We start from the raw sequence: 21,893 nt of genomic DNA on the forward strand, positions 1-21,893 counted from the left end.
CCCTTCTTTGCATGTTTTATACAAGAAAAAAAGAAAGAAAAACTCAACGGCCAATCAAAATACAATAACTTGAATCCTCCCACCTCAGTCACTTCAGTTACTTTTTTAGTTATGTAGGAAATAAAATGAAATATTTAGAAAATCAATTCTTCATCTCTGTCAGTAAATATCTACCCCTTTGAGCTGCTGGACTTATCCAGCTGCTGTTTCTCAAACAAACAAGTAGCTGTCATTTTTATTTCAAAGGGAAACACCAGATCTACCTTAATGATCAATCTTCACCAAAAAGAAAAAAGCCCACAGTCTCTTCCAAAAGCTTTTTGTTTTTCCTCTTCCTCGTGACTTTAAACACATGCTCCTAATTTCAGGCTCATTTGCATGCTCTGAATCTCAAAAGCCAGAGGTGACCCTCAGCTGCTCATTCCCTCGCATCTATCCACACTGACTGCATCCACTCAGACTGTTGTGGTGTTTGAAGGAGAAAACCAGCAGATATGAACAGGTAAATTTTAAATATTACTATGTTTATCTGCTAGAAATCCATATTGAACTCTTTTTTAATGTCTTCAAACAGCAAGCATCCTCCTTGGATACTGGTGCATCTTTTGATGGTTATTTCAGCTGTAGCTGGAACAGATTTGGGTATGTCCTGCAGCGTACCCAGACTACTTCAGAAGCAAAGATTTCCTGTATTTACCTTGGAAAACATGTGTGTTTACAACAGAGAACGTTGACTGGAAGATAGTCTTCTATCAAACGGAGGGCGACGCCACCTACGTGAGAGACACCGGAGACCTGGCTTCAGATGTTCCCACAGAGATCATGTTTGAACTCTTCGATCCTCAGAGGACCCTCAGCGCCGCAAAGTTCACCTACACCTTGGACCTGGGGAACGGGTAGGACATGGACGATGTGCGTTTTGATGGATTTTGAGTGTTTCTGTTCACTGTTGTGTTTGATGCAGAGAGGTGATCCAGGGAACCGAACCAGTGGTCCGCTTTCGTTACTTAGAAACAGGAAACTACACCCTGAGGCTGGAAGTAGAAGTGAATCTGGAGCAATATGCTCCGATAACAAGAGTCTACTCCAAGGATGTCCAAGTGCTTGGTTTGTACACTTTAATACTTACAGAAAAATGGTTCCTTAAAGCTTACATAGATATATTTAGACACAGATGTTCATGTTTTAGTCTGATCAAAATTAGCAGTTACTGACAAACTGATACAATGCTTTAGTTTTCTTTGTTTAGATAGTGAAATATAAGTAAGTGTTTCAAATTTGAATCCTAACTGATGATTATCGGTATTTCCACATAATTTGAAAAATATTTAGATGGAATAAAACTTTAACAAAGCGCTGCAGGCATTAATCTAGGCAGCCAAGGAGTCTTATATGAGCCATATCTACTGTTTTAGGTACTACTGGATCAGAACTGAACAATTGATCAACAAACTTTACATTTTCAGATGCAATTAAGAGCATTGAACTGGAGGGGCCATCGGATTACAGGGTGTCCCAGGGCTCCAGTCTGGCCGTCCATGTGGATGGGAGGTAGGCTGCGCTTAGACAGAAACATTCTTCTATCCAAATAAAGTCCCACCTTTGGGGATTTCTCTTACTGAACCCAGAAGTAGAGCAAAGACTTTTTAACAAACCCAGTTTCCATTGTGTGTCCCCAGTCCTCCCATGTGGGTCTGCCTGCGGGTTCTGAATAACTGCCTGCCTGACCCGACGGCTGGCTGCACCCTGACCATGCTGTATGACAACACCCTGGGGCTGAACCACACCTTCACCTCCACTGGTGTCCACTGCCTTGACGTCAGCGTCCGCAACGACATCAGCCAGATGGAGACCTCCTTCAGCCTCTATGTTGGCAGGAAAGGTGAGCATTAGATTTTTGTAGACTTTTAAAATCCTTTGAATTATATAAAAAAGGGCTAAATCCTTTATTAGCTTTATTTGGTTAAGAATATATTAATAGATTACATTTCCTCAATAGCCTTCGGTCCAAATAAATCAACAGACACAGAGCATATTAAAGGTTTACCATTTTATAACTCTCCCAACAGTCAATGACTCTTTGTCTTTATTATGTATTAAAGGGGGATTCTCAGCAGTAGCACTGGTTTTGGGGTTTTTTTTGGCTTCCCACCCGCAGAGTGAGGCCAGTGTGTCTGCTCCTCACATGTCAGCTGTGCTGAATTGATTTGTTTCAGCTGGGATCTGTTTTAGGCGTGTGATCGAAAGGACAGGACTCTTTTTAACAACTTTACTGCTTAGTGCTGAGAGGGATGATCTACTGCTGGGCTGCTTAAATCTGAAGGGTTAGATGTTTCCATGGTTTAATACACCTGAATCAGATGACTGTTATTCATACATTATGCAATCAATAAAAATCAGCTGTGCTGAACCACAGAAACATCTAAGGCTGTGTCTGAACGTCCACCCTAACCTCTGAATCCCTCAATCACTATATAGAGTGGGGACTATATAGTGGACTTTATAGTGAACTCAGTTAATTTACCGTTGGACAGATGATCACTGCTTTTTGCTCCCTGTTGATCACGTGACTCAGCCTCCCCGCATGGTTCCTGCGCCAAAATCCTGTAATGTTTTGCAAGGAGAGCTCTCACAAAGCAATCTGAGATATATCTCCTCATCTAGTGACCTTGGATGATCACTACTTTTCAAGGTGCATTGTGGGAAATCTCAAGTCCGATATTTTTTAGTCCAGTAGACATTCAGGCACTCATTTAAAATGGTGCGTTCACTATATAGTGATTAGGGCGGACGTTCAGACGCAGCCTGAGACTTGCCAGACAGCGGCCCTTGATGGGCAGCTTTAGATACACCTGGTCCACTCTAACAAGGGGCTGGATCACCTGAAAAAGGTGCATGTTTAAGATGTTTCACTGGTTCGGCACAGCTGATTTTAATTGGTAGCTGATTAATTTCTGCTGATTTACAGTGATTTGAAGTATGTTATTAAAGCACAGAAACATCTAAGACCTGTAGGATAGTGTGTCTTTGAGACCAAGGCTAAAAAAAACAATGGCTGATTCTGAATTGGGAAAATTGTAGCTCCTACCTCCTGTTCTTCCTCCTTAGGAAAGGAGTTTCCCACTGGTCTGCTGAGTATGGTGACCGTGTGCTTGGCTCGTCATTATGGGATAGAAACACACATGGATGGTTGAGCCGAAAAGGGGACTACAGCCCTTCAAAAAAAAAAAAAAAAAACTACAAAAACACAAGTTTACAAATGACACTCTTCATGATAAAACCCACAAAATTTTAAAATTTAAAGATGTCCACAATCTCTTGCATATGAAAAGGATTGTGGGAATCTGTATAGTTCCTAATCGCCTCAATGGAACGTCCAGAGGTCCATATACTGAATGTACTATTGGTAGGAAGCATCCTGCTTCTTCTTCCTACCTCCTTCCGAACTGCAAGTACTTATGATGGTGATCACTGACGCTCTTTCATTTTGGCTTAAATTTCTTTACCAGTGGGCTACTGACCTAAAAGACCCACAGATCAAGAGTTCCTTTCACCATCTCACCAGAACACAACCCCTGGAAAATAATACCTGACTTAAATCTGAAAGTAATTCCAATAAGGTTGAATGCCTCTTGATTTTTTTCTCTTGTTTCAGGAATAAATTACCTGAAACCTTCCTAGAAAAATGTTGTTATATTTTGTGCCAGTAGGGGGAGCTAAACTAGATTTTCAGCTTCTAGATTTTAATTGAGATCCACTCCAATTAAGATTTTTTTTTTGTCAAAGCTGTAGAAAGTTGTTGAAAACATTTCATCCGGGTATCAAATTTAAATTTTACTGGAGTATTGGAAAATCTCTCACACTGGTTCCTCATATGTTTGCCTCCTGCAGATTCTACCCAGGTCTTGTTTATCCTGTCCTGCGCTGCTGTTCTTGTTGCAACCTTTGCCTTCATAACTGTCGTTGCCTGTCGCCCTTGGAAACAAAGAAAATCACAGGTACTGACCTGATAATTTACAAAGTTCTCTTGTAAATGTAGCAACTTTTTTTTATTATTATTATTTATTTATTTATTGTTCTGACAATGTTTTTTTCTGTCAAATTTAAGTTTTTCCAATGTTTTTAAAATACCTAAATACCGTCAGTCATAATAAATAAATCTATATTCCATGCTGTAATGTAGAGCATGCCTTGTCATATTAATTCTTTTATTAATTCTGTGCATTTAATTCTTTAAAATAAAACAAGAAAAAAAATAATGAGTAATACCATAAAACCACAGCAAATTGAAGTAGTTTTTTCTCTGTTGCTTAGTATAATATGGTCTAGTATATAGAGGTGTTGTATTATATAATACAGTGTGGTGACATATTTTAGCCTGATATAGCCCTGGTAGCATTCAGTAGTCTTTTATTTTAAGGTCCATGTAGATCATTACCAAGTTGTGTCAGGATGAAGTGCTGAAGTTGTTCTTAAATAAGGCTGTAGATGTTAGTGAGTGATCTCCTCATTAGATTCCCTTTTCAATGGAGTTGACAGAGAGGTTCTGTTGGATATGATCAAAGTTGGCTCGAAATACACCACATATTAAACTTGATAATTGAAATGTGATTCATTTGTTGAACATCACAAGACTGGCTATGGATTTTTATTTTTTAAATCAATTGTCAGACATGCAAGTTTTCCAGGCTGATGTCTGATCATTTCTTTGTTTCAGGCTCCTGCTTCCAGTAACGCTGCATTCCTAAAGGACCAAGGTCGTGAAGGCCAAAGTAAAATAATTTTGTCCTTCTCCTCTGTGGAGAAAGGAGAGCAAGAGCCACTCATCCTGCAGCATGGAACCCAGTACGGTTCTTAATCCCCTAACTGCTCCTGGATTTGTTCTCTTTGAGCCTCCTGCATCATGTAGCTCTGCATACTCAACATATATGATACTCTGTGCATGATCAGGATTATCCTGTCAAATAAAGTTGAATTAGTTCCTGTGTGTCTGGGTTAAAAAAAACTAATTTGTCAAGCTATGAAGGCAAACTGAGCTTTGCAGTTGTTAACTGTTGATAATAATAAAGTCAGATTGCTAAGGTTGAAATTAAAATAAATAAAATAAATCAGCTCAGGTTCAGTTTATGTTTAAACACTGAGTGTAATAGAAATGGAAACATATTAATAAATGGGTTCCGTTGAGTGCATATAAAAGGTCAGAATCTTGTCTTCAGTAGTCAATAATAAGAGTGATTTCTGTTTAGAAAATCAGAAGCAGTCATCAGTTAAGGAGGCATTTCCCAAACTTTTGATTCTATAAAACAATACGTGGCGGCTTGTCAGTGAGGTTCAGTTATGCTTCACCTACATGTCATACTCTGTGTGTCTTTTACCCCCGTTAACTTATATTCTGGCAGACTGTAGGGTTCAGACTACAAGCTTACAACAGCACACATGTAGAAGTAGATTTTTCCAACATTCTCAAAGCCTCTTCATGCCACCAACTAATTTCTTTTCGTTTCTTAAGCTGATGATTGTGGAAATATTTATGTAAATGTCAGCATTATTTATATAGCACATTTAACAGCAGCTAAAGTTGACCATAATGCTCTACAACAGCATTATAAGTGCAATAAATAGGTAAAAACAATGATTACAAGATAAACAAACATTTAAAAAAGAAACAAATAAATAATGGTAACACATGAGACCTGCTCAGCTTGTGTTGAAGGCCGGTGCAAAGAAGTAAGTTTTCATCAACAACTTAAAAAACAATAGGCTGGGCCATTTTAACATTCAACAGAGGGCTCTACCTGAGCCTATGTTGTATTTCTATGGGTAAATTTATACGATGTCTCAAGATATTTATATTAACGAACTCTAGCTTTTGCTAGTTTACCATGTTTTCCTGCATGGAAAGTCTGCTTAATTATAAATTGTTCAAGGTGAACGGTTTGTTACATCAGGCAGTTTGGACCTTGCGGTGAGGGGCGTGGCCACTAAGATCACATCATTTGGGTGAAAGACTGAATGAGAAAGCATAAACTTAGCTTTTAGACGCCACCCTAGTGAAAATATATGATTGACACAATAAACCCAAATTGTGCAACAAAAAGCATTTATCACACCTGTTCACTTATAAAATGTGTCTGACATTTGATTTTTCAGTTTTTCCATTTTTGGTTTATCTGGGGTTACTTTTTGATTAGAATCTAAAGTGACGGGTGCAGACTAAAAGAGTCTGTATATTGCAAAAACGTTTGGCCTCCATGTGGTTCCATGCTGTCCTCTAGTGGCATTTGTTTAATTCAAACCTGTAAAGAATAAAGTAAAGTCATCCTTTAACAAATACCCTAAAAAGAGTTCAAAAAATGAATACATAGATAAAAAACAATAAAAATGGAAACAGTTCTGTTACAATTTTTATCATTCAAAAGTACAACTTACTTCATTCCATCCCTTCCATTAAAACATATTCTTCTCTTCTCAAGTTATGCAATAATACTCTTAATAAAACCCAGAAACTAATCATATGTTTAATGCTTACGGTAGTTTTCTATAAGAATAAACACAAATACAATAATAAGCTCTAATGGTATATATTCCTACCATTATAAATACCCCCAGCGTCATCTGATGCACTATATGCACAACTTTTTTTTTTTTTACATTTGTTTATATAAATTTGTTGTTAATAGACTGCATCATGCCTACAAGATTGTATGATTGTCTGACTAGAAAGAGTCAGTGGCATCAACCTACAAACCTTGATTGTGAATTGGAAAACCAGCTAAAAATAAAAGCCTAGTCCATATTTGCAAAAGATTGCCTCCTTGGAGAGGTTACGCTTAGAAGCTAAACTTAGCCCTTAGCCGCTGACCTGAGATTTCATAAGTTTAAGGTAAGACTCAGCAGCAGAATTACCTACCAGAATTACCTACAGCATTGCTGTAGATGCTGACCCCAGAAATGTGTCAGCATCTACAGCAAGTAAACTAGCTTCCATTGGATAACATTTTAATGCCAGGAAGTATATTAACAACCAAGAAAAAAAAATATCAAACACAAATATTTCTCATCTTAACTTTAGAATCTTTTAACAATTGCTGCCTACCGGTAGTTGAGTTTTTAGACTATTTAAAAGTCTGACGCAGTTTGGACTTCAAAAAGGTTCTCTTCACCACATCAAATACTATGAGATCCTGGTTTTGTAGTCTATTTATCCTGGTTTATAAATTGACATTTTAATGTATAAGACTTTGACAAAATAGTGATTAAATTCAGAGGTTGAAAATAAAACATCACAGAACCCTTTCTGAACAGTTTCTGATGGCACCAGCTTCCCACTGGACCTCCTACCATCAGTTAAGCATTGCTAATACCACAAAGCGCACCTGTTGTTTGACCCGAGCTGACTGAGCCTGAAGATCCCACGCAACCTGTGCTGGTAACAACACACGTCACACCTGTTTCACCAGCTTAACAGATACAGGACACCAGGGGGCTCTAAACTGATGAGCAATCACCCTTAAGCACAGACTAAGTTCATCAACGTTCAATCTCCCGGGGTTAAATACAGAACACAGGTTATCACAACTGAGGGAAAAAAAACAAATAAAAGACAGAAGGAAATTTGATGTGCAACATTGATTTATTTGCTCATTATGTGAGGTCAAAGCATGTAAAAAAAAAAAAAAATTAATGGCACTTAAACATCCATGGGAAGGCCATGAGGCAATATGGGCTATGCTTACACAGAAAAGCTTTAACAATAGGAACTTTTACATAATAATTTACATTCAAAAAATACATACTTAAAAGCTGTTTATGGGTTTATACGTTCTCTACAATGTAACACACAGAAACAGCATCTCAAATAAAAATTAATTTACAGCACTATGAGTAACAGCATTGGGTGGGGGAGGAGAAGGCCAGAGAGAAAGCACTGGGAAGGACTCAGAAATGAACTAAACCCCACCGGCCATCAGGCGGACCACAGGCAGAGTTCCACGTAGTATTTCTACCACAACATGAGGAGGTGTGAAACCAGCCTAATGATTCTGTAAGCTCATTAGGCGGACTTTAATCTTTTCTAGCATCTTCCACGCAGCAGTGAGTTCCCCAGCAGCAAAGTGGTCCAGGATGAGAGGGAGCTGCTGAAGAAGAGGCGGCTTTAATGCCTGAGGGAGCTCTGCCCCATGAAGGGACTCAGAACCCTCACCCTGACCTGTAAGGAGCTCATGGTGTCCTCAGAGACCCACTCTACCTGGCCTTCACACATCAGCTGCCTCAACATCAATAGGTCTGATCATCTAATCATGCAAAGGTGTATTATGAATATTATTTTATATTTTTAAACATATATTTAGGACTTTTAATTATTTCTTTGGACGGTTGGGCTTTTGTGGACATCTGACAACTTCATGGGTTTTTAAAAACAAGGATAGTGGGTGCATGTTTCAATATGCTATGGATTTCTTAAATAAAAAATAAATACAGACCTAAAAATCCCAAAACACTCATTGTTTGGATGCATGCCCTTTGACAAGTTTCAGATAAAAAAAAAAATCTCTGTAGACTTTTTTAAGCTTCTGGCTGAATGTTTGATCAAATATTATAAGATCTGGTTAAGCTCATTTATTTGAATCTAATTAAAATGGGTGTTCTCCCATTTCTGCTGTAGCTCCCTGTTCTTCTACAGGTATTCTCCATGTTTCCCTGTTATTCCAATGTTTTCCATGTTTCAGTTTGGAAGTCATTTCTCAATACCTGGAAAGTGTGTAGCCTGCCTGTGTTTGGGCCCTCAGTAACAACCAAATGCGATAAACTGTGTCTAAGTTTGGTAAAATTATTAAAGCATTTTTGTTGTCCTCTTTTTTTATCATCCCATCCACTTCAACCAGAACCACAACACAAGGCTGCCCCCACCATGCTTTGTAGTTATATTCTTAGGACTGAGAGCTTCCGTCAATTTCCCTACATCATACAGGGAAACCATTTCGTTGAGATGGCTACATTTTGGACACGTCCCAATAGGACAAATGTCCCAAACCCATATTGAAACCTCTGTAGAATTCCCTTAAAGAAGGCAGACATTAAGCTTCTAGAATGGCTTTGACCATCTCTGATTACAGAGACCCTCTAATTTCCAGACAGAGGCTCCTTGATGGATATAAAACATGTTCTCTCTGCCAATTCTAAAGGAACTTTTTTTTAAATTAACTCACTTCTGTTTATAAACAGTTTCACTCTAAGGCTGTATGAGTTAGAGAAGACAGAATAAATTTGAACTATAATCTTGTTCTCAGACCCAATGATGGCTGGAGGTTGGCAGCAGAGCGAAGCCCCAACCGTACCCCTAAACAGGCCCCTTTGTGAATAACTGGGTAAAGATGATGTAGGCTGTTGTCCAACCAGAAAATGGGCTTTAGAACGAAATCATTAAAAAATCTGAATTATTCTTACATTCATGCTGCTGGTTAATTGAAGCTAGCTATAATATACTGCTCAAAAAATAAAGGGAACACGTAAACAGCACAATATTAGCTCAAATCAAACTTCTGTGAGATCAAACCATCCACTTAGGAATGTTCATGCTGTTGTGCAAATGGAATACACAACAGGTAGACACAATAAGCAATTAGCAAGAAACACTCAATAAAATGGTCTGCAGCCAGGGACCATAGACAACTTCTCAGTACCTATGCTTTCTGGCTGATGTTTTGGTCACTTTTGAATGTTGATGGTGCTTTTACAATCATGGTAGGATGAGACAGACTCTACAATCCAAATAAGTGACTCAGGTAGTGCAGGCCATCCAGGACAGCACCTCTATGGCAGGAAGGTTTGCTGTGTCTGTCAGCATAGCGTCCAGAGGCTGGGGGTGCTACAATGAGACAGGCCAGTACACCAGGAGACGTGGAGGAGGCGGCAGGAGGGCAATAACCCAGCAGCAGAACTGCTACCTCTGCCTTTGTGCAAGGAGGAACAGGAGGAGTACTGCCAGAGCCCTGCAAAATGACCTCTATCCGGCTACAAATGTGCATGTGCCTGCACAAACAGTTAGAGACCAACTCCACGAGGATGGTATGAGGGTCTGACATCAACAGATGGGGGTTGTGTTCACAGCCCAACACTGTGCTGTATGTTTGCCTTTGCCAGATAATGCCGGGATTGGTGAATTGGCCACAGACGCCCTGTGATTTCCCAGATGAAAGCATCTCCACATTGAGCACATGGGATGGATGTGACAGAGCTAGAGACACTGTGGAGATTGGTCTGCTGCCATCAAAATCCTTCAGCATGACTGGTTTGGCAGTGGGTCAGTAATGCTGTGGGCTGGCATATCTTTAGAGGGCAGCACACCCTTTCATGTGCTTGGCAGAGGTAGCATAACTGCCATTAGGTACCGAGATGAGATCTTTAGAGCCCTATTGAGACCACATGCTGGTGTGGTTGGTCCTGGGTGCCTCCTAATGCAAGACAATGCAAGACCTCATGCAGCCAGAGTGTGTCAGTAGTTCCTGCAAGTAGTTCCTTAGATCTGAATCAGATTGAGCATATCTAGGACATTGTGCCTCGATCCATCAAACAACGTCACAATGCACCACAAACTTTCTAGGAGTTAGCAGATGCTTTAGTGCAGGTGTGGGAGGAGATCCCTCAGAAGACCATTCACCACCTTATCAGGAGCATGCCCAGGCATTGTAGGGAGATCATACATACACACATATTTTGACCTGTTTTAAGGACATTAGATCACACTTGGATCAGCCTGTAGTGTGTTTTTACACTTTCATTTTTTATGTTACTCCATTGCCTCCATTGGTTAATAGATTTTACTTCCATCGATGATTTTGTGTGATTTTGTTGTCAGCACATTCATCTTTGTGCAAAACAAAGTATTCAATGAGAATATTTCATTCATTCAGATCTAGGATATGTTATTTGAGTGTTCCCTTTATGTTTTTGAGTAGTGTACAGGTTTCACAGTAAGAGTGGTCAGTCGCTTAAACGGTCATTTGTTAAGCTGATGGAAATAATAACACCAGGGACAGAAACAAAAAGCTCTAAACCTTTGGCAGCCTCTCCTGACATATCTCCAGGGGGCGCTTAAATGCCCCCCTCCCAAAAACCTCAACATTGCTCGACAGCCAGGAAATGACGTTACCGGCGAGATAGGAGCTGCAGTTTGCCATCGACTGGATCTCCACGGGCTTCAGGACACGGTCCCAAATGTTCACCTGACTCAGCTCACCCACAAAAGCTTGTCCAGCATCGAAACGCCCGCCTACCACATCCTGTGAGGGTCATAAATAGCAAAGTCAGCAACAGGAATGCCAATGTTAAGTATGTCTACAAAGTGGGGTTTAATTGCCTAATGTTTGTGTTTGTCTATCATAGGTCAAATATAGTCCTATGGCAATCTTTGATGGAGGCACGAACTTTGAATGTTGAAAACAGTGTCCAGAACCCCTTTTAAATGAAGGTCCGTTCTGGTCGTGCTTCAACAGCTATGATTAGATGAGAACAAAACATTTTGGCTTGCATAAAACAAGTATAGAAATAAAACTGCACATCCCCCTGGACATCCTCACAGAGAAACACATGGAGGCTGCATCATGCAGTGGGTAGTCTATTCTTCATTAGATACAGAGAAGTTTATAACAGTTGATAAGAGGTGAATGGAGATAAATACATGAAAATCCTGAAGGAAAATTTCCCTTAACATCCTGGCTAAAGATACGATGAACAATTTAGATCAAACTATATTCATATGTTAGAATGACCTAGTCAAAGTCCTGAACAAAATCCGACCAAGAGTTCAAGGAAAGACTTAAACAACTTTGAAGGGTCTGCTTTAAACGGCTAGCAGAAGCTAATGATGATTTTATACAGTACTGAATCAGAATCATTAGTGGATTATCATTACTTCCCTTCCCTCTGCAGGATATCATCTACAGTATAAGGTGTTTAGGGTTAAAATTGTCTGCATCCATCTTAAAAAACACATGGAAACCACCTGGAAACCCAGAGAAAAAAGGTTTTGAGGTGGAATAAGGTTTTGAGCTTTAAGTTGAGCCTGTTTTCAGCTTTCTGGGGTTCAGGGTCCAAACAGTTAACATTGTCAAAATGAGGCATAAAAGTAAAACTTTACAGAGAAACACCAACCAATCAGCATCCAGTAGTAGATCCTCTATTGTGACCAAACTCATTGCTTGAGATGATCAATAAGGGTCTATTTGACAAAGATAATCTGATTAAATACAAAACCCACGGACTGAGGTTCAGACCATCCCCTTCAGGGTTTCTGGTTCCATCAGTTTAAAGTTCTCCAGGTCCTGAAGAAGCAAAGCAGTCCCAAACCACCACAGTACCACCACCGTGTTTGACAGCAAAATTGGGTCCTGAAGTATTGTGTCTGGTTACACCGGGTCCAGATGTAACATCACCCAAACAAATATAAAATATCCACTTTTAACTGTTCAGTCCACAGAACATTTTCCTAGAGGTCTGGATGATAATCAAGATGTTTATTTTTGGCAAACAAGAGGCAGGCCTTTGTGTGCTTTTGGGCCAGCAGTGCTCTGGTCTTTTGGTAGAAGAGACCATAATGTTTTGTTTCCCAGATATCTTTCAGACTAATTCTTGCTGTGAGATGCAGTAGGTTCCTTTTAGGTGAGTACTTGATTGAATAGTTCAGGGCAGTTATAATACCTCAGTGTGGAAGCAAAATCTATGTAAAGTTACCAAACAATGTGGTTAATCACATTTAATTAATCTTTTAATCCAGGCTGGTTTTGATTCTATTCTATTCTATACTTAGTTTGTTTTTGTTTTTCTTTGTAAAGCAAATTGTCATTTAAAAGCTTAAGTTTGAATTTACAAACTGATTTGAAAAATCAAAAACAGAGGGAAACTGTCATAATTTTAAGGCTACGAAAAATCCCCTCCCTTTTTCTCTGCTTTTAACCAGTACTGTTTATGCGGGGATCAAGCTGATATCACACCCTAAAGTTATGGCCTAAATCAGGCATGCCCAAAGTCGGTCCTCAAGGGCCGTTGTCCTACAATTTTCAATATTTCTCAGCTTCAGCATTGCTGATTCTGATGACTACAGCTAATCAAAAGCCTGTTAATCAGCTATAAATGGAAATTAGCTGTGCAGAAGCAAGGAAACCTTCAAAAACTGCAATACAGCAGCCCAGCAGGACCGATATTGGGTATGTCTGGCCTAAATGAAGTATAAGAAAGATGAAGATGGTTTGATTCTCTTAAAAAATCATTTGTGTGGTCCTGAGAGCAGAGCTGCATGTGGTTACCTGCTCCTGCCCCAGGATGATGGCTCCTCCAGGTTTGATGGGGTGCCATGCCGCAAGGTTGTCTCCGGTTCCCAGTTTCTCCCCGTCCTGGTAGGCCTCCCACTGGCCATCTCGTGTGGTCCAGCAGATGCAGATGTGGTGCCATTGGCCGTCCCTTACTTCCAGGGGAAGCTGGGCAACCTGAACCACAGCAATATTTTACGTTATAAGGCTTTCTGTTTTATTCTGCCATCTTACTCAACATCAGCCCGGCTGCTTGCCTTGTCATTAATGAGCAGCTCGATTGGGTTGTTCCCCCACTCTATCAGCACAATCTCATTAGCTTGCCCTGGGACGCCATAGGAGAAAGGTGTTCCGACACCGGGGCTGGCACTGGACTTGATCCACATGCAGAGGGTGAAGGCATACATCTCTGGCAAGGTTTTGGTGATTCGGCCATAGAGGTAGTTGGTCCTTTGAGGGAGGGACAGCTTAAACTGCTCAGGGGACTTAAAGTCTCCCCCACCTAGTTTAAAGGTAAAACAAAAGGAAGGTTAGAGCGTTTACAGGTAAAACCAACATATCTTTATGTATTAGAACTACAACTATTCTCAATTCCAAACTTGTTTGTCACAAAACAATCTGTGATATTTGTCTGCAAAGAAATAAATATGGAGGTGAATAGAAATGACTGTGAGGTGATGAATCTCTGACCATCCTAGGCTCCTAAGGAAGACATTTAGGTTCTCTGTACCTTTCTCCAGCTCGCTGATTCTCTCCACCAGTGCGTTCAGGGTGCTCTCTGTCTTCAGCCTATAAGCGGCCGTGGCGTTGGACAGCTGGCTCTTCTCCTCCTCCAGGCTACTGACTTTCTTCAGGAGCTGTTTCTCCAGCTCCCCGAGCCGACGCTGAAGCAGGTCGCGAAGTTCGCTGGGGAACGAGGCTCCGGATAAGTTGGCCCTCATTTGCTGTTGCTACAGAAGGAGTGGAGGAGATCATCAACAGGAAGTACACAAGGTAATCAGGTGCATTCAACCAAAGGAGATTTCCAAGAGATGATTACATCACCATGCTTGTTGCTCTTACTTTTTTTTTTTTTCTTTTTTTTTTTTTAGTTCTAGATATAATTCTGGCTGTTAAGGGTTTTCGGTATCATTTGGGCCATTTTCTTTATATGAATGAGGCAAATTAAGAGTGATAGAAGGAATACATAATAAAAAGAGGGGAGGGGTTAGCTCTGGGGCATAACAGCATTTATCTTTTATTAATTTTTTATTTTTATTTTTTTGTCTTTTTTATCACATTATAACCGAATGACATGTTTGGGGACCAGGGAAGAACTTTTAACTTAGAAGATTGCAAACATTCAGGTACCAAAAAACAACATTTAAAATCTTTTTCTTTCTTTTTTTTTACCACCATTACAACTAAACCTTTCCAAAACTTCATGACCTCAAAGCTGCCCAGTTTGGATGATTAGTGGCCTCTATCTGAACCGCCTTTGAATCTTGAAGCGCACCTGATTAGTGTAGCCCTTCTAAAAATACTTATTCTGCAATTAATATGTATGATTATTCAAATTAGAAAAACTGCTTTATTGTGTTATTATCGTTATTATTGTTACAAATACTAATCAAACAGCGGTTTTACGCACGGGATTTGTGCTGTTTTAAGGCTACTGGCGGCAATAGGTTACCTCCAGGTTCTCCAGGCGCTCTTTGAGCCCCTGCATGGTTTTCCCCAGGCTATCTATGGAGTCGTTTGGGTCTGTGGGGACGTCTCCCATCGTGTTCTGCTTCTCTTTCCCCCACGAAGCCCCCTTTCCGTACTTCCTATCTGTAATGGCCGAGGCGCAGAGGGACAGCTTGGTGGTCAGCTCGTTGATGGTCCCCAGCTGCTTGGAGATCGTCTCTTTCTGTTGGAGAATCGTCTCCCGTAGCTGCATGACAGTGTTCCGGAGCTCCTCTTCCTGACCTCCGACGCTGAGGTCCGGCAGTAATGTCACAGGGCAGCCGACATCACCGCTGATGGGTACTGCCCGGCAGATGAACCGCTTTCCATCATCAGGCTGAGCGCTTAGCGCGCAAAAGCATAATAATCCGCACAAGAGTGAAAACATCCTGGTTCGGTCAGAGAGAACCGACCTGCAGGGTGAAAACTCCGAACTTTGACCCCAAAACTCCGCAGTTTCTTTGCGTAAAACTTGGTCGGCAGGAGGTCCGGGCTTTATTGCCGTTTCCCTCTGAGCAGCGCCATGACCAAGGAGCAAAAGCAAGAAAATCCGATCAAGTGTGAGTCTGTCACTGTAAGCCCGCTAATGTTGCCCGCACTAATAAGACTATTTCTGGCGCAGAGAGCGCGCACAGTGTGGTGCTGAACAGACAGCTCCCAACGCCAAAGCGGATTACCAAAAAAGGTGTCTGTGAAAAGACTGTGATTGGTTGGATGGGGCTGACGTCACTTCCAGCAGTTTACCTGTTCATTGGTGAAGTTTATTAGATGACCAAGTGTCCCTTTTCCATTTCCAGTCTGGTTTCCAGCTGCTGTATCTTCAGTTCCTAAGTGGATTAATGTCCACCTGCTGTAGAGCAGCCTGGAATGAACCAGAATTATTTATTTATCTATAAATTTAACAGGATGACAGAAGTGGTTCTCTTTGAATCGAAGGTTGTGATCAAAACTCCCATTCTAGGTCACATACAAAAAAAAAACAAAAAAAAACCCCAAAAATCCCAGATCTTAATTAGTAAACTAGACTGACAGACGGTTAGACAAACAGAAAGGGTTATATTACAGGGTAGTGATTACAGAAATAATCAATTTCAGCTTCAGTGGTTGTCGCAGTACATTGTCTAAATATTTTTTCATTCATTTATTGTCTCTTTTTGAAAACATAAAATACAAATCACTTCTGGATTTTAAAGGAATAGTACACCCAAAACATGATTAGCCTTCATTTTCTACTCACCCCCATGCTGAACAACACCCTGGAGTACTTTTTTGATATCTCAAATGCATCTGGAGATCTGGGAGGCTTCTTGCTGTCTGCTGACATTCAAATAATGGAGGTCTATGGTGACCGAGACAGAAAGGTCCATAAAAGTCCACAAAAAACGTGTCAATATTCCTCCATACTGCTCGTCCAATGTATTCCAAGTGTCCTGAGTGGGTAGCATCCAGAATTTACTCGAAACGAAGTCATTTAGAATGTTTTTAGAGCATAAACAGTAGTGTATAGGATTTCCTGAAAGCGCGCACATGCACGCTCACGACGCTACGGAAGCCGGCAGACCAAACCAGCGCATTCAGCTCGGCAAAGAACTCATGCTCTTCCTCAACACTGAAGTCCTCAGACATTTTTCTTTCGTTGTTTCTTTCTTTGCACAGGTAAACAGCACATTTCTTCTTCTACGCTTGCATTATTGGCAGAGCAGACGCTGAATGCGCACTTTCATCTGGTTTGGTCTGCCAGCTTCCGTAGCGTCCTGAACGCGCTGGCGCGCACTTTCAGGAAATCCTATACACTACTGTTTATGCTCTAAAAACATTCTAAATGACTTCGTTTCGAGTAAATTCTGGATGCTACCCACTCAGGACACTTGGAATACATTGGACGAGCAGTATGGAGGAATATTGACACGTTTTTTGTGGACTTTTATGGACCTTTCTGTCTCGGTCACCATAGACCTCCATTATTTAAATGTCAGCAGACAGCAAGAAGCCTCCCAGATCTCCAGATGCATTTGAGATATCAAAAAAGTACTCCAGAGTGTTGTTCAGCATGGGGGTGAGTAGAAAATGAAGGCTAATCATGTTTTGGGTGTACTATTCCTTTAAAGTAAAAGTCTCGTTGACCTGAAATAATGTTTAAAGATTCTCGGTTTAGTACAGAATGATCCAGCTAACCCAAGGTCCTGGACCACAGACACCCTAAAAACTGAACTGATGATTTTGCATACACTTTATAGACATCAATCCAAATACCAGTGATAATACAAATATCACTGACTAAAGCGAGGGGACCGTTTATTAACAATAATAACATTGTGAAACCACTGTTTTCTAGCTACCCTGGGCAGATTGCCATAAATCACTACTATCATTGATGTTCTGAGCTCCTGTAAAAAGTACACAGATTGACGTCGAAGGCCAGAATTACACCCATCAGAACATGGCAGTTCTGGAATAAAGCCCGCAGTGAAGAAACAGCGTGTGGCAGTAAACAATTAAGCCCTGTTTGCGCGCCTCACTGTAAAAGGTCAATAAAGCCTGGTGTGCTGAGGGGAAGACATACCACTGTGCTTTGCTCTCATGTACTTCATCACAGGCAGGAAGGGATTTGTTTTCTTTTTAATGAAGTGAAAAGTGATGGAAGCCTCTGCTATCTGATTTATCAGCTTCACATGTTTCAGCTAAACACCTGAGGGCTAGTTCCAGCCAATTAAAGTCAAACTGATGTGTCATAGTGACTCAAAGTGTTTTTGAAATATCCCTGAGGATATGGTTGTTTGGGAAAAGTTTTTAACCTCATCTAAAAATATGTTAGTGATGCCATGTTGATAAATGTTCATGTAAGAAGAAAAGGAATGTTATAAAAACAAAACATTAGAAGAGGATGGTGGCCTGAACAGCTGAGATGACCTACATGGTATCTTCTGTAAATGTGACTCATTGAATATGCTGCACATCCTCTATAAGTCTGTTGTGGAGGGAGTGATCTCTTCCAAAATCATCTGTAAGGGTAACAGCATCAGAGCTAATGACTTAAAAAACCTCAAGAAGCTAATTAATAGGGCCAGCTCTGTTTTTGGAAGTCCTCTAGAACCATTGGAGATTATTTCACAAAGAATAATTCTTCATAAAGTGAAAAAAATTATGTACAACAGTGAGCATCCTCTTCAGAAGATATTTAAACTTCAACATCAGCATCAATAGGGCTTCTCCAGATCCAGTGGAAGACAGACAGCAACAGAAGATCCTTCCTGTCTACAGTTATCAACACCTGATTAAAAAATAACTTATGAGTTAATGTAACATTTAATTTCCCTTTGGAAATTAATAAAAAAAAATTCAATGAATTGAATGATACGCGCTTTGAGAACCCTGTGTGTGTTTAGTGGGGGGATGTTGGTAATTGATCCATAAGACCTTTCAATCAGGTTTCCAGAGGGTGCTAGCTTCAGAGTGCGATGATTAAGTTAAAGTTATAGGGCAATATGACGTGGGAGAACAAAGCTATTTTCCCCAATAGAAGTAGAACACAAATTTGGAAGTGAAAAACTACCTGAATGGTGCAGCCTCATTCTTCACAATTATCTTCTCTAACTTATCTTGGATTACCTTTGTCTGCTCTACAGCTGCAGGCCTTTACTAAACATGACTATGAAATAGTTTAAGCTCAGTAGGATCAAATGAAGAGCTTCTATGAAGAATAGTTCAACTGAATTTCTCAATTGGTTCAGGTGTGAACTTTAACTGGGCCATTTTAACCCTTACATCTGCTTTGATCTAAAACTGGAGCATCAAAATCAAGTCCAATACACCTGAATCTAATAACTTAATTACCTCCTCAGCATGCAGTTCAGTTCTCCAGAGTTCAACTAATGAGCTGATTATGTGACTTAGGTGTGTCAGAGCAGAAACAAATCTAAAAGTGGCAAGACACTTTTGATCTAAACCATCCATTGAGTATCTGGCTGGACATTCAGGGATGGTTTCCTGCTGGGTTTCTCCAGGTTTTATTCCAGGATGGTCCTGGATTAAGTGTTTCTGTCCCAGCATAATACCGCCACCACCTTGTTTCAATTATGATGTACTGTAAATTTTTTGTATGGTTTGGTATTTATCTCTCTTAAACTTAAGGAATTGTTTCATAACCTCACCCCTCTAAACAGAACCAACACTTCCTCAAAGTCTGCTGGGTTCATTCGTCTCTATGATGCTAATTGTTCTCTAATGTTTAGATTAAGTTACAGCTGGACTGTTTTTTTATCCTGTGACTTCTAAAGGTAGATTGTTGTGTTCTAATTAGGTTAAAGGGTGTTAAATAAAAAGTATTTTTTTTTTAATTAACATTTTATGACTTCACAACAACAGGCTTGTTTGTCCTGTTCTGTTATGTGGGGAATAAAGGTAAGATTTTTAAAAATGAAAGCATAAAAATATGTTTCCAGTGTGTCAAGCTGTCCCGTTTAGGTTTCTTTTTCCATCTCTCAGAATCAAATTGAGCATGAACACCTCCAGCTGGCTGAAGACAGCGACAGGAAGCTTTCCAGATGCCTATAACTGTGTGCTCCTTTGATTTGAAGCTGAATATTAGACCGTGACATCACACCTTTTTCTGGGAACTGTGAGACACAGACCAAAGTTACCTGCCCGCCACCACCAAAGAGAAGTAAGAGAAGTCCCCCCTCTGGTTGCATGATGAATGGTATGAATGCTATTTTCAGCCCTGATATTTCTATTTCCTGGTCGTTTAAGGTAAAACACAATATGTTCTTTGTAGATGTTAGAAAAAGTATATTAATGAGGGTCTGAGTGTGGATGGGGCCTTTAGATGTATGAATGGATTATAGGGTATTGCTGATGATTCAGACTCATTCTCAAGGAGAGTGCACTCATATCTATAGAGGGAATATTGCAAAGGTGATCTGGATTCATCATAAGGGCATGAGCAGACACTGAGAAACACTAATGTAATGGACAGATGAGAGCTTCCTGGTATCAGTGTGTCATCCACTCTGTGCGTAGGATAAAGCCCCCATCACAGAATGAAAAAATATATAATAAATTAAAATCACTAATGAAACAAACAGGACAGTGCAATAGGGCAGAGACTAACATCTTTTAGCAGATCATTATTACTTAAGGGAGCACTGCGCAAAAGTGGCATTATATGTCAAATTATCTCTTACATGATGTATGACACTCGATGAAAGGAGAATCTCATTCTGCGGCTTCTTTTTTTTTTTTTAGCCACAGGCCTCAGTCTTTGGAAGGATGTGAATAAGATAATATGAATGAAACCCTATTAGAAAAGCTGGTGGGTAGAAGAGGAAACTGAGATAGGCTAAGATAAATAATATTCTGGTTCTAATCAAGAGTCATAAGAACAGGGCATTATATCTGGAAGCAAACAGAACAAGAGGAAAACCACCTTTAATAAGATTAGCTAAAACTCAATTAAAGGAAAAAAACAACAGCATAAAGCAAAACTACCATACATAAAAAAAAACTAATTAAAATTGGAACACGAAATTGAAACGTTTATACTGAGATCATCATTGATAGCAAAGTGGGGGACCTAAGGTGGAATCCTGCTTGCTTCAGAAAGGATATGTTGCTCAAATACACTTTTCTGTGAGCAAGTTGCAATGACTTGCTGTAGAGACCACAATATATGGAAGCAACCAAAAGGATTAAATCTAACAACCTATGATCATTGCTGATGAGGTCATGGCATTCTACTCTCCTGATAAATTGACCCACATTACTTACAGTTTGATTTTAAGGCAACACCTTAACTTCAGCATGAAAACAGATAGCATCAAAAAGAAAGAACAATGTATGGAAATAGTCAAACCTTTCAGACAGTCTTTCCAGATGGACAATGTCTCCATACCACCAGACAGAAAATGGTTGGAGGACAATAAAATTCATGATGTGGAGAGTCCGTCACAAAGCCCAGAGCTTTTATTCCAAATAGCTGGTATAGCAAAAAATGTTGAAACATTTACCAACACAGAAACATGCAGAGTTATAAAACCCTGAGCATGCATGTTTCTGTACACCTGTTTTCATACACCTTAATTTGCATGATATACAGCACACCTGTAGGTTCTGCTTGGACTGCCCTATCCCGACTCTAGTGCAGATTATTATATATGGAGGGCTCCCAACATGTGTTAAAATAACCATTATGACAAGGAGTATGGCAAAAAAGTGGAGTTTCAATTATTTGGAGATAGAGGTGTTGTTATGCATGGTGGAGAGAAGACGTAGGACAAGGGTAGGTAACGCTGGTTCTGGAGTTCCACTGTCCTTCAGATTTTGCATGTATTCCTTCTTCAACACACCTGAATGCTGTCCAGACCAGGGATGTCAAACTCGCGTCCTCAAGGGTATCCTGCAACTTTCAGATAACTCCCTGGTCCAACACATCTGAATCAAGCTTGAAAAAGTTCAGTTTAGGCAACTGGACATGATGTTTTCTAGAAGACGTTTCCCCTCTCCTCCGAAAGGCTTCTTCAGGTCTGAATAGTGGTGGGGAGCATTATGGTTAATATACTGTAGGTGCAACAAAGAATTAGGGGAGACAAAAGGTGGCTCTGATCCCTCCCACTGGATTGGCCATGGAGGTCACCTGGGGGCCGTGAATGGTCGTTAAGGGGTCCTGATGGGTCGTTAACTCCTTCGTCAGAGTGGTTTAGGTCGCATGCCTCATTGAAGTGGGAGCCTTTGTTACACTTACAGTATATTAATCTCAGTGCTCCCCACCACTAGTTAGAACTGAAGAAGCCTCTTGGATGAGAGGCGAAACGTGTTCTAGAAAACCAGTTGCCCAAACTGAACTTTTTCAAGCTTTTCCATGACCTGGATGACTGAGAATCT

The 21,893-nt window shown here is 40.3% G+C and overlaps 2 protein-coding genes across 3 annotated transcripts; one reads left to right on the forward strand and one right to left on the reverse strand.

Annotated features, from left to right (window-relative positions):
- Positions 1-359: 359 nt before the first annotated feature.
- On the forward strand, positions 360-4,995 carry tmem130 (transmembrane protein 130). Its single transcript, XM_015377065.1, has 8 exons — positions 360-502; positions 575-642; positions 725-896; positions 965-1,107; positions 1,467-1,551; positions 1,680-1,882; positions 3,892-3,998; positions 4,718-4,995. The coding sequence occupies exons 1-8, from the start codon at positions 495-497 to the stop codon at positions 4,856-4,858; spliced, it is 927 nt and encodes a 308-aa protein (XP_015232551.1). The 5' UTR covers positions 360-494; the 3' UTR covers positions 4,859-4,995.
- A 5,707-nt stretch (positions 4,996-10,702) lies between these two features.
- LOC107086252 (neuronal pentraxin-2-like) lies at positions 10,703-15,618 on the reverse strand. Of its 2 annotated transcripts, none has more exons than XM_015377073.1 (5): positions 14,980-15,618; positions 14,038-14,251; positions 13,565-13,809; positions 13,305-13,484; positions 10,703-11,282 (listed from the first exon to the last, which is right to left on the reverse strand). In XM_015377073.1, exons 1-5 carry the CDS (start codon positions 15,400-15,402, stop codon positions 11,052-11,054), a joined length of 1,293 nt encoding a protein of 430 aa, XP_015232559.1. In that variant the 5' UTR covers positions 15,403-15,618; the 3' UTR covers positions 10,703-11,051. The 2 variants fall into 2 exon arrangements, with proteins under 2 accessions (XP_015232559.1, XP_015232558.1); XM_015377072.1 differs by having other exon boundaries at positions 14,038-14,257.
- Positions 15,619-21,893: the final 6,275 nt, after the last annotated feature.

Source organism: Cyprinodon variegatus, unplaced genomic scaffold (assembly GCF_000732505.1).
Source record: "Cyprinodon variegatus isolate N-32 unplaced genomic scaffold, C_variegatus-1.0 Scaffold146, whole genome shotgun sequence".
NCBI lineage: Eukaryota > Metazoa > Chordata > Actinopteri > Cyprinodontiformes > Cyprinodontidae > Cyprinodon > Cyprinodon variegatus.

What these genes read in the sequence shown, in the direction of transcription:
- tmem130 (XM_015377065.1), top strand. An exon ending in TGTAGCTGGAACAGATTTGG is followed by an intron (nt 643 to 724) that starts GTATGTCCTGCA and finishes TGTTTACAACAG; the next exon opens with AGAACGTTGACTGGAAGATA. An exon ending in ACCTTGGACCTGGGGAACGG is followed by an intron (nt 897 to 964) that starts GTAGGACATGGA and finishes TGTTTGATGCAG; the next exon opens with AGAGGTGATCCAGGGAACCG.
- LOC107086252 (XM_015377072.1), bottom strand. Translation starts at nt 15,402, where the DNA reads ATGTTTTCACTCTTGTGCGGATTATTATGCTTTTGCGCGCTAAGCGCT. An exon ending in AGCTGCTCATTAATGACAAG is followed by an intron (nt 13,485 to 13,564) that starts GCAAGCAGCCGG and finishes GCTGTGGTTCAG; the next exon opens with GTTGCCCAGCTTCCCCTGGA. An exon ending in TCATCCTGGGGCAGGAGCAG is followed by an intron (nt 11,283 to 13,304) that starts GTAACCACATGC and finishes TGACCCTCACAG; the next exon opens with GATGTGGTAGGCGGGCGTTT.